Here is an 18,945-nt window from a genome sequence, read left to right on the forward strand (position 1 = left end):
ATAAAGATAGTGATAGTCAGATTTACAGAATTTTCATGATCTTTGTTGTAGATGTGTGTGTGCGTAAATATACACACACACACACACACATACATATGTGTGTGTGTATACATATATATATATATATATATATATATATATATATATATATATATACACACACACACACACACACTCGTGTGCATGCATTGTGTACTTGTGTGTGTGTGTGTGTGTGTGTGTGTGCGCTTATGTATGGAGATATATATATATATATATATATATATATATATATATATATATATATATATATCCACTTACAAGTCAGGAAAAGGCAAAGATAGTTAATCCTACCTAAGGTACTGTATGAGATAACTGTATGTGTGGCTGTTGGACATTCTTTCAAACAGATGTTTAAAAGTATGTTCAGATGCATTAATAGGTGGAATGCACATTTTGTCAAAATTGTTGTACATTATAAGCAGCTTTGACCACATTACCTTTGTGTGTTAACTCTAACCCTGACCTTACACATTAACTTATCAAAATCCATTTACCTAACAATACCACTATTCAGGTAGATTTGGACTGAAAAGTAATGTTAGGATTAGGATTTAGCAGTCAAAAAAGAATCTATTTGTTTTCCTTTTTTGGATTGTGTTGATTTATTTATTTATTTTTTGTTTCTTTACATTTCCAAGGACTGGGGTCGATCATTTGTGTCAGTGTAAATTCATGCAAAAGACTGTAATCCTATATAAAAATACACAGGCCTGGTGCATGATATATAATGTATCTTACATTGTAAATTGATGGGGCAAATTGTGACAAGTGGTGAAGCTGTTTGTAAATCCTAGTGTGCAGGATATTCAATGTTTCATACAGACTATTGCCCATATGTAATACGCTTACTTGTTGAGTTTGGGTAGTGTTCCCATTTATCTCAGTTGATGGTGTCAACTGGGAAATTATCTGCTGAAGAGGGTTTAATGCAGGTTTCTGTGGGCCATCATGTGTGTTTCTGTACTGTTTGTATGGTAAATGTTAATATTTTCATGTATTTGTTTATTTTTTAACAGTGTTGGGTAATTTCTGTATTGTTTTAGTAGCTATCTGTAACCTGCAAAAAAATTTAATTTAGTTGGACCAGGTCTTTGATGTATATCTGCACTGTTTTACTGAGATGGTGAAGAAAACTGTTCATGAACATTTTTCTTGTCAGTTGGGTGAAAGTTATATTTTCAGTTACTTTTGGGTTGATTATCTTCAGAATACCGCAGTATGCATGCTTGTATTATTCTTCACAGAGGTCATTTCTGAAAGATGGCGTGTGTGCTCATTTACTTTGTTAAAATATATTAACATAACTCCCTTCTGTTTTTGCTGTCATCTGCAGGTGCGCTGCTTTTGGGAGGCATCCTGTATTCTTGGCAGTTCCCCCATTTCAACGCTTTGAGCTGGAATCTGCGCGAAGACTACTCAAGAGGTGGCTATCGTATGATGTCTGTGACGCATCCAACTCTCTGCAGGAAAGTGGCACTCCGACACTGTTTGGCACTCATTGGACTCTCCACACTTGCCCCCGTCTTAAATCTGTCTACATGGACCTTTCCATTGATCTCTCTCCCTATCAACCTTTACATCTCTTACCTTGGCTTTCGATTCTACAGAGATGCAGATCGAAGCAGCTCTAGAAAGCTGTTCTTCTGTAGCTTATGGCACCTACCTATGCTGCTTCTCCTGCTTTTGACTTGCAAAAAGTCTGTGGTGGGAAAGCAAGAGAACAATGCAACATGATGCGGTGACATTTCTTACTTTAAACTGGCCTCGGCCTTAATTTCAGACTGAATGAGCATCCTATGTGCAAAGACATGTTAAAGTAGGAAGCATCCTCTGCAGCCTTGATGGAAAAAATGAGTGTAGCTGCTGGATATCTGTATTTATGTAGATCTCTGGTCAGCTTTCATGGGTTTTTATTACTTTTACTTTCATGTTGTTTGTTTAATGTACGGACAGTAATGTTTTTAATGTTATTTTTATCTGTTTTACCTAACGTGTCACTTAACTAATCCCAGCCATCTCCCACATTGTTTCCCCGTCACATGACATGCTCATCTGCTGGTCTCCATTTTCTTTGAGACTGTGCTGTGCACATGTTTCTGATACATTACCTGTGCAGGTGTGGACATCTGACTTTAATCAAAGTCAAGGTCCAGTTTTAGTTAGTTTTGCCCCATCCATTTTTCTCCCAGCCAGTTGTCTACGTTTGCTACATCTGGTCTCAACAGATAAGAGGACTGCCTTTGTACTCTGCCTTTAACATTAAAATGTTCTTTTTTTTTTTTTTTTTTATACAAGTGACACTTTTGTGTCTGAATTCATCAACAGTACTGCATCCTCCATTATTTTTTCCAGTTTAAAAATTGTTGATTTTTCTCTCCTTTCTACTTCTTGAAAGCAATTATAGTTGTAGTTACTGCAGACTGGTATAAGTGACTTCCTCTGTTGTAATACCAGTTGTGTGAATTGGTGCTTTTTATTCAACGGTTATGATTTCATTGACAACAAGATTTGGGAAGCTGATCATACATATGTGGGATTGTCCCAACACGTACACGGAGCAGCAGATAATATTTTCCTTTGAAAGGGATGCTTCTTTGCACTAGATTAACTGTACTAAATTTAACAGATGCTGTCTTTTCCCAATCCTGACTGTACATTACTGTAACATGTAAACAGAACTGTTTGTACCATGTCCAAAGTCTTTATATTTTCATAGTCCATCCATATTTAAAAAATGTAAATTAATGTTGGTTGTTATCCTGTTGCACTCAGAAAAATAAAAGTTACCATGCTGATGCTTTAAAACAGGGCAAGACTGCCTAAAGCTGGAAGATTCTTCTATCTGATAATATAGCACATAAGCTATAGACTGTTACACAATTTTAACCAGACTGCATACCCACCAAACATATCTTCAGTATTGCACTTTTTGTTTTGTATACCAGTATCACATCCAGTAAATAAATCATAACCATTTGAAATTAATTACTTTGTCTTGTTTCTGCAGTTGACTCTGTTACAGGTTCTTAACATTTCATGTTGACGTTATCCTCAAAGTCTGTAAGGCAGTATAACAAACATGACATTTAGCTGTGGGGCTGCATAATGGCATGTCAGTTGCCCTTGATTTTCCAGTTTGGTTTGTGTAAAGATTTTCATTTTGTGCATCAGTTTCCACCCACATCCCAAAGACCATAGGTGAATTAGATATGCTATCTATATATATATATATATATATATATATATATATACATACACACAGACATGTGTGTTATCCTGTTCAAGATTACTGTCTCTGAGATCAGAACAGTGATTGCCAGGTTAAGTGTAGGCATCCCTGCAAACCTGAAGTGGATAAAGTGGTTATTGGAGAATGAATGGATGGATGAGAATAAATGGCAAAATACTTCTTTACTGGGCATATCAGTATAGTGGGCTGTGAATGCCTAATAGGGTCTGACTAAGTATTAGCACACCTGCCTGTACTGTGTGGATATTAAGTTTCTTCTACTAGAAACATAGACATTGTCAGCAGATAGAAACGTCATGGTCTACCTATTATGACAGTATGATTGCCTATAGATACTTGACATAAAACCCAGCATTTTACATTCTGCAGTCCCCTTGTAGTTACCTTTTCCTGTTGTTCTTTTCATCTTTAAATATTCTAACTCTTTTCAAACACTGTTCTTTGGAGTCCCAACTCTTCATCTTTCTTCAAGTTATCCCTGAAAGCTTACCTGCCCCTCAAAAAATTCCAGTGTTGTGTCAGTATTCTTGTGCATCTCTTTGTTATAAAAATCTTTTAGTTGTATGTGAAGAGTCTGAACAATTTATTTATGGTCCTCTTTTCACTCATTTACTGTAATGTGTATATACTGGACCCATTTGTACCATTTTGAATAGCTGTTAGAGTTCTTTGCTTTATTTACTTCATATCTTCCTACATCAGTTTCGAGAACTGCACATGGTACTTCAGATTTGATCTCACTGTCTGTCCATAAAGGCGAAAAATAACTTCATATCCAGTGTTGTCTCTTCCATCCATTCCTCATCAGATGGATTAAAGGATCTGACTTTGGTCACACTCAGACTTTGGATGCAGGCCCTGCCTCCTCCCCTTGCCCTTAGTACCTCTAGATAGCAAATTGCCCCAGATCTCTGTTGGCACTCATTTGCATCAGACGTGATTTGTTGAGTGACATCTGAGTTTGTCTTTTTGACATTTTCCAGTTAATTCACTCAAGCCTATGATGCCATTTTTGTATACCTCCAGTTCACACCCATAAGTCCTTATGGCACCCAGACCTTTTTTGTACCTGGCTTTTTCAACCGAATGACTTATTAGCTAATAATCAACAGTATTAGAAAGTGCAAAGGAATATTAATAAAATGACACTAAGATTATCAATCTAGGATGTCCTGTAGTAGAGAAATTGATCAGTTAATGCATCACTTATTATTCATAATTTTATATTTGTTTATATTTTCATGAGCAATAGACCTATATGTTATTGAGGGGTATGGTATGAAATGCCATGGTGGAAAACAGGAAAATTCAGTGTCAATGTCCGTTTATATGATAATGTCTTATTACTATTTAAAAACAAGTATGCTGATTGGACAACCCAGCTAGTGTGCCTGTTATATAAATCGAGCATATGCCAATAGAAAAAAAGTCTGGCCACTGAAGTACCTGCTAGACTTTTCTATTTGGCATATACTGGAGGACTCGACAAAGTATGAGAAAAATCAGGTAAGTTCTGCAAAACTAAAACAGAAACATACCTGATTTTCTTCATATTTTTGAGGTGTCCTTGTAAATTCTGTTTTTCAGCAGTTAAAAAAAACAGCAACAGAGATTTTCTCCATCGCTTTTCCTACACTGATATACTGTACAAGCATGGGAACGTTAGTCCCAAATGCATGCGAATTACGTCAGTATAGCAAACACAATGAAAAAGAAGATAGAAGTGCCCTTATATGATTACATAATTTAAGAAAGTTAAGAAATTTTTTTTTTCTTAAGCAATGTGATTGTATAAAAGGAATAATCCACTCCTGTTTGTAGGTATATCAAGTTTTGCCACAGTTGGCTTTGTTTAATCATTTGAGCTTCACTGGCCTGATCAAACCACACCAACCTCCTGTAAATCCTGATATACCTCCACACAGTCATGCATTATTGCTTTATTATATCACTGTATACCTTGTATATTGCTAGCTTGTTGTTAGTAATTATGAAAATAAGCAATATTTTCATATGTACTTCAAAAACACAAGTGACTTACACACTGTTGCAAGACATCAGATGAAACCTTAGATGTTCCAGAAGAAAAGTGTCCTTGATATTTGCATTGTAACTTGTGCATCTTTAAATATACTGTGTTATTTATATTGATAATTATCCAGTTAAGCATATGATTCCATATTTCTTTAAACAACTCAATAAACATGCACTCATAGAAGAGTTTCTAACTATCATGTGAAAGCATATCTCTAGTTAACCAAAATGTTCTCATAATACTTGGAATACCACAAAACATGGAATACCCTGCCCCCAGACCTCTGGTTACAAAACCACACAACCGCATTCAAAAACCTCCTTAAAGCACACTTTTATGACAACCACCTATGTAACTGCAATGATCCTCCCTGAGCCCCCACCCCACTGTAGGCTATTATTTATTGCTGACTCTGAAGAATATTATAAACTGTTACTGTGCTCTACCTATTCTAATCGTATATATTGTATTTTTTAAAATATGTGCTTGCTATGAAAACCAAATGTACATATACTGTATTTATGCTTACTCTGCAAACGTGCTGTGATCACATATTTCTACTACAACCTTGTTTTGTTTTAAATGTTAACCTTTCTGTCATATGTTATCTTAAACTGTTGTTAAACTTTCTAAACTACTACTTTTATCTTGCTTTACTTATTACTCTAACTTTGTGGAGTGTTTCTCGCCATGGCTCTGCTGAAAACAAATACGAGTTGTCCAGTTGGACTATCCCGGTAAACAAATGTTAAATAAATAAATATTTATCTAGGCATTATAGTTTCCAAGATATGACAGTTTGTGAAAGCGTAACAAAAACAAATTCAAACACCGGTGTATAAACCTACAAAATTAACCACGAACCAAAACAAGTAGTGCTTGTTTGGAGAACTGGCAAGTACTCAAATTCACTCCACAATATATGGGAAAAAAAGTAAAAGATATATTTATTTGAAAAATAATAAATGGACTCACAACAATCTCAATGGTTTAATGCTTCATCCCACAAAAATCATCGACAGAGACTTCTTCAGAACCAAATATTAATCCAAACCCGTCCCATTGTTATAAAAACCTTCACTTGAAAACTTATTATTCAGTCAAGGCTGTAAATAAGCCAATATCTATTTCTTGAGAGGATCTAGTCTTTTGCCAGTAAAAACATATTATAAACCAGTTTAATTACCTCAGTCAGGAGTACTTTACAGTACAATAAAAACCAAGATGAACCGTACTTTTCCCCAAATCATGTAAATTATAAATTCCTGTAAAGTTTAGATAAAATGTTATAAATGTATATTATGAAAGGGAACACATTTTCTTAATAGTTTTTCTTCTATCACAACATAAAACATGGGATTGATGTCCTTAACCACCAATCAATTAAACATATTACCAATATAAAAACGTGAAAAACATAGCTCTTCAATATCATATCAAAATATACCAAATTCCTTAGGATAAAATAAAATATATAATGTGATAAAATATAATAAATAAGTAAATAAATACATGATCATAGGTAGAACATTATCAGGTGATGTCCGTTGCCATCAGAGTTTGGCTACTCTCATTTTTAACACTGGTTTTATGGAAGTATGTTCATTTAAACTGGGGAATGTACCCACATTTAATTTTAATTTCCACGCTAGCTCCCTATATTCTAAATAGTTCTCCCAGTCACCGCCTCTTATCTAAAATTCCAAACATGAAGAAATTAAACCCTGGACATACAGTGGAATGCTTGTATAGAGCACTGTTACTATTACAATTTAAAATGTCATAGTTGTGCTTATAAATCTTCTTTTTGAATGCTCACTTGTTAACTACAGAGATGTTTTTCACATGATAGTAAGAAACTCTTCTGCTCAATACTTTTCCCTACATAAAATGAAGAGTATTTTTTTACATTTAGCAAGTTATGCTACCCCATGGTATAAAAATTTCCTTTTAAAATTTTTATGTAAATATCATTAATAACAAATGAGTCTACCTACAAAATATAAGTATTGATTACAGTGCCCACATTTCACCATACCACCATTAAATATCCCAGAATTTCCATATACACCTCTTTCAAAATATTATTCAGATATTTTGAAGCCTTACTTACAAACCTTGATTTGCTACCCACAACTGAAAAACCTGTGGGGTTAGTTCTTTGTATAGTCCAGTTTTTCTCAGTAATAGTTATAACCTCATGATATTCATTATTGCATTCCAAAGTCATAGCTGTACTATATTCTGAACTATCATCCTTTCTAGTTTTTTGGGAGGTTTCCTAGACCAGTTCCAAGTAATGGCTTGCATTTAGTTTCCCTAGAATGAACAAACTCTACTTGTTAAAAGTTTAGCAAAAAAAATTTATTTGGGTTTTGTGTGCATTATAACATGTTATGGCATTTATGGATAGACTATGAATGGCACTGGCTGTTATCACTGTAAAATGATAATTTTTATTGATAACATTGCTATTTGAAGAGTTTTGATCATTTGTATTATTGACAGAATACTTATATTTATTTATACTTTTTAAATTTATTTTTCAGAAAATGCTCTGGAATGCATGGTGTATGTAGGCAGCCAGAGGTGGTAATGAGTCAAGTGCTCCTAGTAAATATCCTTGGCATTTTCTTCTGCCTTTTTCTGCTAAGATATAGATGCAGTAAACTCAAGCAACCGGCAAATAAAAGAAATCAAAGAAATACAGTACAATGTTCATGTGTTGCACTTACTGCCCCCACACACACACACACACACACACACACACACACACACACACATACAGAAACATACTTTACATTTTTATAATTTTAAAAAGAAAGCTAGGAATAAACTCCATGTCTCCCCAATCTGAGAACAAGTCAAACCAAACAAATAGTATAGGGTACAGTATTAGGCCTATTTTTAATAGTAACTCTCAAGCAACCAGAAACTAGTTATCTGGCATCCACTGGTCCCCATGGGTGCTGGTTAACTGAGAGTTTAGTGCAAATAGACATAAAGATATAGATGTAACAGGTTTTTCTAGATTCTCCTTTTTGGCAGCTGTTGATCCCTATCCCCTTTTGTTCAGTCAATCCATATTTTTGCTATTCTATGGTGGTGGTGTGCATATTGCACTGTTGCCTACCAGGTTATTGTTATAATAGTTACAATTATTATAGTTGACTATTATCATATCAATGACTATTGCAGTAGCCACAGCTATGAGGGTTATATCTTGCTAAGGATGTATCAGCTGGCCAGCTTCCAAAGCTTTAGGGCACCTTCCACACACCCAAACTGTCGGGCAGCTCAAGGTGACTGATTAAAAAAAAAGCTGTGGTGCCTAGCCCTGTAAAGTTTTACGGACACCAAGGTGTATTTTCCACTGAGGCTTTTAAGGATTGGCAGTCTTCTTGTGCTATTTCTTTGTTGAGCATATACGTTTCCTTTCAACTTCCATTCAATTATTTTTGTTTATTATTAAGACTTTCCTCTTCAGAAAAGGTATTTTAAAACTAGGAGTTTGTTTTAACGGACTGTTACAAGATTGTATTGTACTTTTAAATGAGAGCACTTTTTTCCTGTCAGTTTAAAAGATTAAAGTGAACATTTTTTTCTTTGGAGAAATTGTGTTTATTTCACTTTTGGGGGGGCTGGCAAAGTGCTTTAAATTATTTTTTGAAAAAAAAGTGACTTTTAAAGTCTTTAAAAGTTTACTGGTTTTTGCTTCTTGTTTACCCTGGGAAAGATGCTTCACTTTAACCTTGAGCATGGAACAGATGCACCATTTTAACCTTGACCATGGAACAAACAGCCTTTGCCACTGCAGTAGAATAACAATTTGCCTCAGCTGCAGGTGGGCGACTGCTGTGACCACTTGTACCTCAGACCACTAATATTTTACCCTGGATCCCTGTGGTGTAGCACCAACTGCCGATATAGACCGGAGGTTAGCCACTTCCTCTGTGACTGTTGAGGTCCCCATAGTGGGCTAGGGAGAGCTAATCTTTTTGGCCTTGAGAGAGGGAAAGGGAAGACTTCCCTGTTTTGTTAGAATGTTGTGCCCATCACTGTGGAAGCTGCTGCTGCCGCTGCCATATGTAATACTGTTGGTCCCTTTTTTTCTGACAAAAAGAAACTGAAAACTGAACATGTATCTACTCCTCCTCAAATTTTGTTAGGAGCAGTGTTCTGGGGTCTGGCTTAGGTTTTTATTCAGGATTTTGATCTTTCTCATTTATTGCTTTCTGGTTCAAGAAAGGAGAGGGATACCTCTTTTCCTGAAAAAGATTCATGATTCTGAATCTGGAAAAGAAGCTGAAGGGACAGATAATAGGTTTTCTCCTCAGTTTTCTAATTCAGACTCTGAGGAGAGCTTAATTTCTGATTCTCTCTTTGGGGTTCCTTTCTCTTTTAAACTTTTTCCAGAATGTGTCAGTATTTTCAGTGGGAGTACACTGTAATTTCTCAGTCCCTCAGAAAATGTTTTGAGCTGATACAGAAGGAATTTCTTGAGTCTTCAGCAATTCTTCCAGTTTTGTCAGCTATGAAGGATGTATGCATCTCTCCTGATCTATAGCCTGCTGCCCCTAAAATGGCAGAATGTGTAAAGTTTCTCAGTTGTTATACATTCTTCCCAAACTTGACACAGCAGCTATAATTTTAGATGTTCTTCGTTCCCCATTGCTGCAGTCCTTACTATAGGGTATAGTCCGCATCCAGTCGGCCCGAATACCAGAGTATAAGGCTGACGTCGGTCAGGGCGCATTAGACTGGCGCCAGTGGTCAGGGTACTAATGCGCATGACCGACGCCATCCTCAGTCAAATATTTCCGAAACCGAGTTTCAGACCGAAACAGAGTTGGCTAAGTACCCCGTGGGGACATTTTGGTTTTCTTGCCTCAGTATTTTGCGGATGTCAGAAAAGTGAATAACTGTATTAACAGATACCTCATAGGGATTACCATACCTTGTGTATTCCTTGTTTAGGGCCTGAGCACGCGCGTTGTTGGTTGCCGCTCTTGTGCTAGGTTTAACAAGCGCTATTAAGAGGAGGTTAGACTGTGCCAGGTTAGTGTTTGGGAAGCGTTGCAATTATAAAATGCGTCGGATGCTCCGGCGCCTCCCCGCCGCCAAGAAAGCAAAGGAGGAACAACAGCCTTTAGGTTGATGAACCGGCGGTCCCGGGTCGGTTCTTTAGAAAGAAGAGTGGAGCCAGAGGTTTTGCCAGGAGTTTCCATGGAGTCCCAGGCAGAAACTTTACTGTTACAGGATGTGCCTTCTCAGGAGGTAGGCCAGGCTGAGGGGGCTTCTCAGGTGACTGTTCTTCCCTCTCTTCCCAAGGTAGTTAGAGCTTCTCCTTCTGTTGAAATGGCAGAAGATTTGATTACTATGATTAGAGGTTCTATACCCCGCCTGATAGAGAGGCTAGGTGTGGAAAGGAGTTTGATAGTTTTGAACAGTGTTCAGAGGCTTCAGAGTCTTCTGCGGAAGACTTGCAGGAGTATCCTACTTATTCTGATTCTGATGTGGATGATTCCACTCCTACAGCTTCTCCCTCTGATTCTTTCTATTTCAGAGACTGCACTTTAAATGGGAAGGCCAGATTACTCTGATTCAGGAAAAAGCTTAGAATTCTTCTTTTTTTACCCATGCATAGCCCTTAGCTATTCCTCCTGTGTTGAATGTGGTGGAAGATGCTGAACCCTGACTCTTTGCCTCCTGCTCCTGTTAAGCCTGATAGGTATTATAGGGTGCCCGAGCTCAATAAGTTGTTTAAGAGAGTCCTAGTAGGACCCAGAAACTATTTCTCAAGGGCCTAAAGGTGTTAAAGCTTCTGTGATTAAAAATCCTGTTTGAGAGCATTGAATTGTCAGTTTCACATGCTAAAATATCAGAATTATCTCCTTTCACAATTGAAATCTAAGGTGGATGCTTGGGCGGAAGGTATTGAGTGTAAAGAGTTGCTGGATTTGGTTCATGTGTCTGAACAATTTGATGCTGTACAGGCCTCCTCGAGGGTGCTGCTACTAGTTCTGTCTGATGTGTTGTTTAAATGGAGGACAAAGCTAAGTCTATGCAAACTGTTAAAGATTTTTGCAGGTGCAGCGAAGTTTAGTAGAAATTGGCCTGGGGTGGACATATCCTGCTTATGATTCCCAGTCTAGGGGTAGGTCTAGACGTGGTAGGGCAGGGCTCAGGGTTCGGAGTTCACCTGCTCAGACTTCTGGTGAGGGCAGGGTCAGTCCTTTAATAAACAGACCCCATGACCTGTCTTTTCAGCTGCCAGTAGATTCCCGTCTGCAGCTCCTTTCAAGGAAGACTGTCTCTTTTCAAAGACAATTGGGATTTAATTACTCAAGACAAATGGGTGTTGGATATCATTCACCACGGTTACAGATTTTAGAGGCTCACAAGCAAGTTTCTCAGTTACTCCAGATACCTGTATCAGAAATACCAAAGAAGGGGGGGGAGACCAATCTCCTCAACACTTTTCTGGACATTCCCAAGTTCAAGATGTTGGGTTGCAGGAAGTATCTGCGGTTTCGAGCTGGAAATTCTCATTATCAGTTCTCTGCATTGCCCTTTGGCTTATCTACTGCGCCCAGAGTATTCACAAAGGTTCTGGCTCCAGTGATAGCAGGAATTCAAATCTATCCAAAGGAAGACCTTCTACAGCATCTGGCAGTCTAGTACCCTCTCAAGACATGTGCTTTCTGGGTGTGAGACTGAATACAGCAGCATCAACTATCTCATCAGTCCGTGCTGACTGCAAGGACAGTCCTTCAAGCATTAGGGTTCATAATGGTATCTCAAAATGTATGGACACAGCACTGCCAGGATTTGGACACTGTCATTCAAATAATACCTTGCCTTCAAAAGAATTTTTGTGGTGGGCTCAGGAATGTCACCTAAACAAGGGACTCTCTGTGACCCGGCCAGAGCGAGTCAATTTTAACGACAGATGCCTCGGACATTGCTTGGGAGCTCATCTAAATGGAAAGTGGATACAAGACATCAACATGAAGGAGATGTTTTGCATTAATGGCTTTCAAGGAGTTACTTCTTCCAGGGCAGGTGTTGATTCTAACAGACAACACAACTGTCATGTGGTACATCAACAAGCAAGGGAACACATTCTTATCCTCTTTGCAGGCAAGCAATGATTTTATGGGAGACTGCTAAGCTTGCAACTAACTCTTCAGGCAAGGTTTCTGCCGGGCACAGAACTCCTTAGCAGATGTGTTAAGCAGACAAATCATGGATCCCGAAACTGGATCTTCATGTATTTCAAAATTGACAGTGTCATGGGGAACTCCAGACATAGATCTGTTAAACTTCTCCACTAAACCACCAGCTGCCACAGTATTGCGAAAGTGGATGCTCTGTCTTTCAGTTGGAAAAACCTTCATGTGTATGCCTTTCCTCCTCTGCCTCTTCTTCCAAAGGTACTATTAAAGGTCAGACAAGACAGGCCAAGGATGATTTTGATAGCTCCAGATTGGCCTCGGCAACACTGGTACCCACTACTCAGTCTGGTGGTAAGGAAGCCTCCATGGCCTTTACCTCTGATTCCTCATCTGTTATCTCAGAAGGATGGTCATCTGCTCAATGTCAAGCTTCACTCTCTTCATCTAACAGCCTGGCATATTCTGTGTTGAAACACAGCAGGTCTCAACTTCCTCAACAAGTTTTAAATGTGATTATGTTTCTGAGCCTAATTTGAGTGTGGCTCTTCAATACCTTACTGAGTTATTGGACAAAGGGTTGTCCTTCTCTTCCATTAAGATTCATGCTGCAGCAATTTCAGCTCACTATGATTGTGACCCACCATTGTTTTCACATCCTTTGTTCAAGCAGTTTCTTAGAGGCAAAGAATATAAGACCCCAGAGCTCCTACTCCTGCTTGGGATCTCAATTTTGTGTTGGAAAAACTTACTCTACAACCTTTTGAGCCTGCGGCTACTGCTGAATTGAAATACTTGTCATGGAAGACTGCTTTTCTGTTGGCTATTACTTCTGCAAGAAGGGTGTCTGAGTTGCAGGCCCTTATGGCAGTAGAGCCATTTTGATTTTCCATAAGGATAGGGTATCATTACTAATCCTTCCTTTATGCCTAAGGTGGTTTCTAGTGTGGCTTTAAACCAAACTATTCATTTGCCTACTTTTATGCAGACCCCAAAATAAAGGGAAAAGATTTTGCACACTTTAGATGTACACAGGCAATTGCGTATTATTTAAGCAGGACTAAGGGCAAGCCTGTGTCAAAACAAACTATTTCTAGGTGGATTTTTGCATTGCATTTTGTTATTCCCATCATGGCAAGGAGATTCCAGTTGGGATTAGGCCTCATTCCACTAGGCTACTGCCACTTCAACAACATTTCTAAGGGGGTGCAACTTAAGGATTTTTGGAAGCAGCTACTTGGGTTCAGTGCATATTTTCTCTAATTACCTACCACCTTTCTATCTACTCTAAGTCTAGGGCTGGTTTTGCACAGCTGTTTTGCAAGGCATGTTGTCAGCTCCTGCTTCTTTATGATTTGCCAGCCTCCCTTACCTCTCTGCTAGGATTCTACCCAATAGTAAGGACTGCAGCAATGGGGAACGAAGAACATAGTACAGTTTTGTACCTACCATAAATGTAGATGTTCGAGGATCCCATTGCTGCAGTCCACCCTACTCCTCCCTCCCCTCTGTGTTTAGGGGTGGTTGTGTAGGTGAGGTTACATGCTTATATTTTTGTATATATTCTTGTATATATTGTACATATTTTTGGTGCAGGTATTTTGGGCCTTGTCTTTTAGGGTCTTCTGACATCTGGGGCAAGAAAAGACTGAGGATATGGCGGGTCATGCGCATATTTACCTGGGACTATACCCTATAGTAAGGACTGCAGCAATGGGATCCTCGAACATCTACATTTATGGTAGGTACAAAACTGTACTTTAATCTTACTGCCACTTAACAGATATTTAATTCCTGTTCTACTCTTTCTGGTAAGGCTTGGAAGTTAATTGATGGGCATGGAAAAATAGTGTTTACTTCTGCAACTTTGACTTACAGAATTTTGAATTGTCTGACTCGCATGTTAATTTTTATTCTGACTACAGTAAGCTCTCTGTTAACCAACACCCTTGGGGATTGGTAGATGCTGGATAAGTGTAGTTTCTGGTTGCTTGAGAGTTACTATTAAAAATAGACCTGACAAATACTGCACTCTATACCATACTATACCATATCATACCATAAACACTGTATTGATTTGATTTCAATATTGAAATACGGTAATTAAAAGCCTGGCTGGAATAATAAAAGTGTGGCACGTGGAATGGTTTTCAGTGGCACATTGAGTGGACTGGAATTGAATGAAATGAATATATACAGAGAGAGAGAGAGAATGCATGTGTGAAAGCAGAAGTGAAAGCGTGTGAGAGATCGGAGAGATGTATTAAAGCTGAAGAGAGTGTGTATGAGAGATCGGAGAGAAAGTGAGTGAATGCATGTATGAAAGCTGAAGAGACTGTGTGTGAGAGAGAGAGAGACACAATCTGATGCAAACTGAGTGAGTATGGAACAAGTGTTGACATTTTAGCGATTTGACTTGTTTGGTTTGACTTGTTCTCAGGTTGGGGAGAGGGAATTTATTTTTATCTTACTTTTTAAAACTAAAATCTTAAGGTATTTTTCTGCTGGGGGAAAACAAAGTGCAACACATGAAAAACTGAATTGTTCTTACTGTACTGTACTTTGATTTTTTCTGGTTAATTGAGTTCCAGTTAACTGAGAGTTTACTGTAATTGTGAAAGTGTGAGGAGTATTGGGTCTGCAGTTTCTTCTTGGGAGGAATGAGTCTTTCAGGGCTACGGCCTCTGGTACTGTTTTGAGGAGGTTTGCTTGGCTTGGCTGCATTCTCAGAACCTGGCAAGAGGATGTGACTAATGAGATTTTTTTGTCTTTTGCATAGAGATTTACTTTTTGGTTCTTATGCTGCAGAGGTGATCAAAAAGTGTGATGAAAGAGGTAAGTTAAATCAGGAAATCTGTCTAAGATTTTTCTGCCCTTTTTCTAATTTTCTGATGGATTCTCTAACCCCTCATCCAATTTTGGCATAATGGCAAGGGTCTTCGAAATAGAGTTCAGGAACCCCAAAATCCAGGGACAGTCTAACTAATCAGTTTGACTTTTAAGGGACTTTGTTCCCTCCTCCCACCCTGATAATTACTTTTTCCCTTCCAGAAAATCCTGAACCTCCACTTTTCTGTTTGACAACAGATAGTGACAGAAAAACAGGTTCTGAAGCTAATTTATTGGGGTTGTAGATGGCAGTAAAAAGATATTCCGCCTTGCCGGGGGGGTATTCCTCATCCTCCAGACCAGACGTTATTTCCACCTGCCCTTTATTACACACTGTTCCAGGGAGTGATAGAACCAATTCCTCCTTCCCAAGTTGGGAAGTTTTTTGTTTAAGGATATTTTAGTGTCAGTTTGTGGACTAGTTCTGTGTCTTTCTTCTTAGACCTGTTTGTGATGGTGCCTAATTTCTAAGTGATGTTACATCACCATCTGTTACCTCTTATCCCTCATTCAAGTTTCCTGGTAATACTCCATTTAAAAGATGGTCATCCTCACATTCCCTTTTCATCCAGACTTCAGGAGTTTCTTAAGGTTTATGTGTCTGTATCATTTTATCAGTTCTTTCCTTTGCCCTTTGGGCTATCCACTTCACCAAGAATGCTCACAAAGTGCCTAGCTCCAGTTACAGCTCATTACAGGATACATGGTATCCATTTTCTTTTTTTCCATTTTTAGATGACTTTTTATCTTTCCAAAGTGCCAGGAATGTCTCACGTGGGTGAGAGATTTCTTTCACAAGTTGGGATTCCAAGAGAGCATTCAGAAGTCCTTTTTGACTCCTTCACACACGATTGTGTTCCTGGGGTGTCAGCTGATACCTCAGTTCAAACAGCTTTTCTTCCACATGAAAAAATAGATCTGTATCTAGATCCATTTCTAAGGTTTTCTTGTCCGACTCCAGTCACTGCAAGGGAATACCACAGGATTTTCGGTCTCATGGCATTTATCTTTCTCATGATAATCCTGTCAGGACTCTATATGAAAAAAATACATTGGTATCTGAAGTCACTTTGGTTTCAGCATCAACATCCCTTATCTTTTCAAATCCCAGTGCTGGGGGTTGTCAGCAGAAAAAATACTTGATGGAGACTGTAAATATCCCTAAACATCCTCCTTGTCCCAAAGAAGTCATTCCTCAGACACTTCGGACTTTGCTTGGGGAGCAGTTTCAGGAGGGGTAATAGAGCAAGGTGTGTGGGGAAAAAAGTTGTTTCAGACATTACCACAGTCATGTGGTACATGCACAAGCAGGGTTATTCGGGTCATACCCCCTTTGCAGATTAACCATTTTAGCTTAGGATATATATATCTTCACAACACAATCTCAGTCTACAGGAATCCTACATTCTGTCGGAGCAATACTGTTTGTCAGACAAGCTGAGCAGGACAGGACAGATCCTCACGTATGGAAACTAGATTGGGGGTCTTCATTGTTTGATCCATTGTGGGGAGTTCCTCAAGCAGACCTATGTCCCTCCTCTCTAAATAATCTGCAGGCAACGTTCTGTTCTTGGACTCCATGCCTTTTCTTTTCTTTGAAAGGAATGTTCCTCTGTCCTTTTTCACCCTTTTTACTGATAGCCAGGGTACTTCTGAAGATTCAGAAAGAATCCCCCAAGATCATTGTGATGACTCCACGTCTGACCTAGCAACAGTGGTTGTTCCTTCAGCTGTGATTGCCTGCATGATGGGGTCTTAATTTCCTTCAGGCACCTGTTTACTGAAGATGTGTAGAGTATACACTAATGGAGGCAAGAAAGACTACTACCAGAAAATAATATATTGGTAAATAAAAACATTTTCTAGTTGGCACCAACAGCGACGAAACCAGCACCCATTCAGGGCTAGTTGTTCTCTAGTTTTAAAATAGTTGTGTGAGTTACTTTCCTATGGCCCTTCTTACTCCATCAAGGTTCATTTATTGGCCATTTCAGCATGTCAATCCATGGATCCTCCTCTTATAATGCTTTCTCATGTTGAAAGGTTTTTGAAAGAAGTTTTACCTAAGAAGCCTCAAAGAAAACCAGTACCCCTTCTTGGGATCTTAATTTTGTGTTAGAGAAGCTGAAACATGCTCCATTAGAACCCAGCTAATCTATCTGACTTGTGGTTCTTAACGTGCAAAACAGTTTTGATTGATCTGATTTTTGCAGGAAGCATATCTTGAGTTGCAAGCGCTTATGGTGAGTCAACCCCATCTCATTTCCCTAGAGTCATGGTTTCTTAAAGAATAATCTGTCTTTCATGCCTGAAGTGGTATCTGAGTTTACTTTAAAGCAAAATATCCATTCCCCGTTTTTTTTACTGATCTTAAAATCCTAAAAATGAGGAAGAAAGGATATGCCATACCTTGGATGACCACTGGTAACTTGGGTACTATGTTAACAGAGCTATATCTTTCAGATCTTCAGATCAGTTGTTCTTTTATTATGGAGGTAAGAAGAAGGAACAACCTGTGAGACTATTTCCAAATGTTTATCTAAGGCAATTTACTTACGTCAACAAAATTTTTCCAGGTAGGGTCAAGGCCCATTCTATTAGGGCCTTGGCTTCATCAATGGCTTTTTGGAAAGGGATTGATAGAAGTTTTCCATCAGCTGCAACTTGGTTAAATGTATATAATTTTACAAACCACTGTAAGATTTCTTCACTATGTCTAGATCAGTCTTTGCAAGGACCATTCTCTAGAGGCTCCTGAACTCCTCTTCTTCCACCTCCCAAATGTAGTAAGCTAGGATAATCTACCCATATAGCTAAGGCTACTGCAGCAGTGCTCAATTTGATGAAATAGTACAGTTGTAAGTAAACATACCATAAGTGTAGATGTTCAGATGATAACTGCTTTTTTTTTTTTTTGCTGTATTGTTTATGCCAGGGTGTGGTTATTTTTTGTTCCTAAAAAAAAAAGACTTTGTGCCACTCTTGGACCTCAGTAACTTGAACCAGTATGTGAAACAGATGAAATTTTGGATGATAATGGTACAGTCCATCCTACTATTGTTGAGGAGGGATATTTTGTATCATGCATACATGACATAAAAGTTCACTGTTACATTATGCTATACACCTTCCTTCCTATTATATCTTCTGTAAATATGATACAGTTTTTGGTATCTTACTGCTGATTTTCAATGTCAGTACTATGTCATGTTAACCACGTGAGTTTTACCTTGTATTTTATCACACTTATTGCTGTTGTATGTTTCTTTGTATTCTCCTTTCTGGTTATTGTTTTCATTGTGGAGCTTTTCTCCCCAGGCCTCCGCTGTAAATGGTCCTGTGTCCAGTCGGACCATCCTGGTTAACAAATGTAAAATAAATACATAAAAATATTTGGATGTGCTGGATAGACCTGCACATAAAGATGGACAAACGTTCCAGAGGTTTTCTCCATTTATGGCTGGGTGCCAGTCCCTTCCAGTTCAGAGCCCTGCCCGTTGGTCTCACCACAACCAGTGGTTGCAGCTCATAGAGTCAATGAAGAAGGAATTAAG

General features: G+C 38.4%; 1 protein-coding gene across 1 annotated transcript in view; it reads left to right on the forward strand.

Annotated features, from left to right (window-relative positions):
- The window catches only part of LOC122814125 (protoheme IX farnesyltransferase, mitochondrial), a 1,575,333-nt gene extending 1,572,306 nt beyond the window's left edge, over window positions 1-3,027 (forward strand). The window contains exon 8 of the mRNA XM_044086740.1: window positions 1,376-3,027. Within this exon, the coding sequence (XP_043942675.1) occupies window positions 1,376-1,776 (401 nt within the window). The 3' untranslated portion in view covers window positions 1,777-3,027. The remainder of the gene's footprint in view (window positions 1-1,375) is intronic.
- Window positions 3,028-18,945: the final 15,918 nt, after the last annotated feature.

Source organism: Protopterus annectens, chromosome 10.part0 (assembly GCF_019279795.1).
Source record: "Protopterus annectens isolate FY-2018-M chromosome 10.part0, PAN1.0, whole genome shotgun sequence".
Classification (NCBI taxonomy): Eukaryota; Metazoa; Chordata; order Ceratodontiformes; family Protopteridae; genus Protopterus; species Protopterus annectens.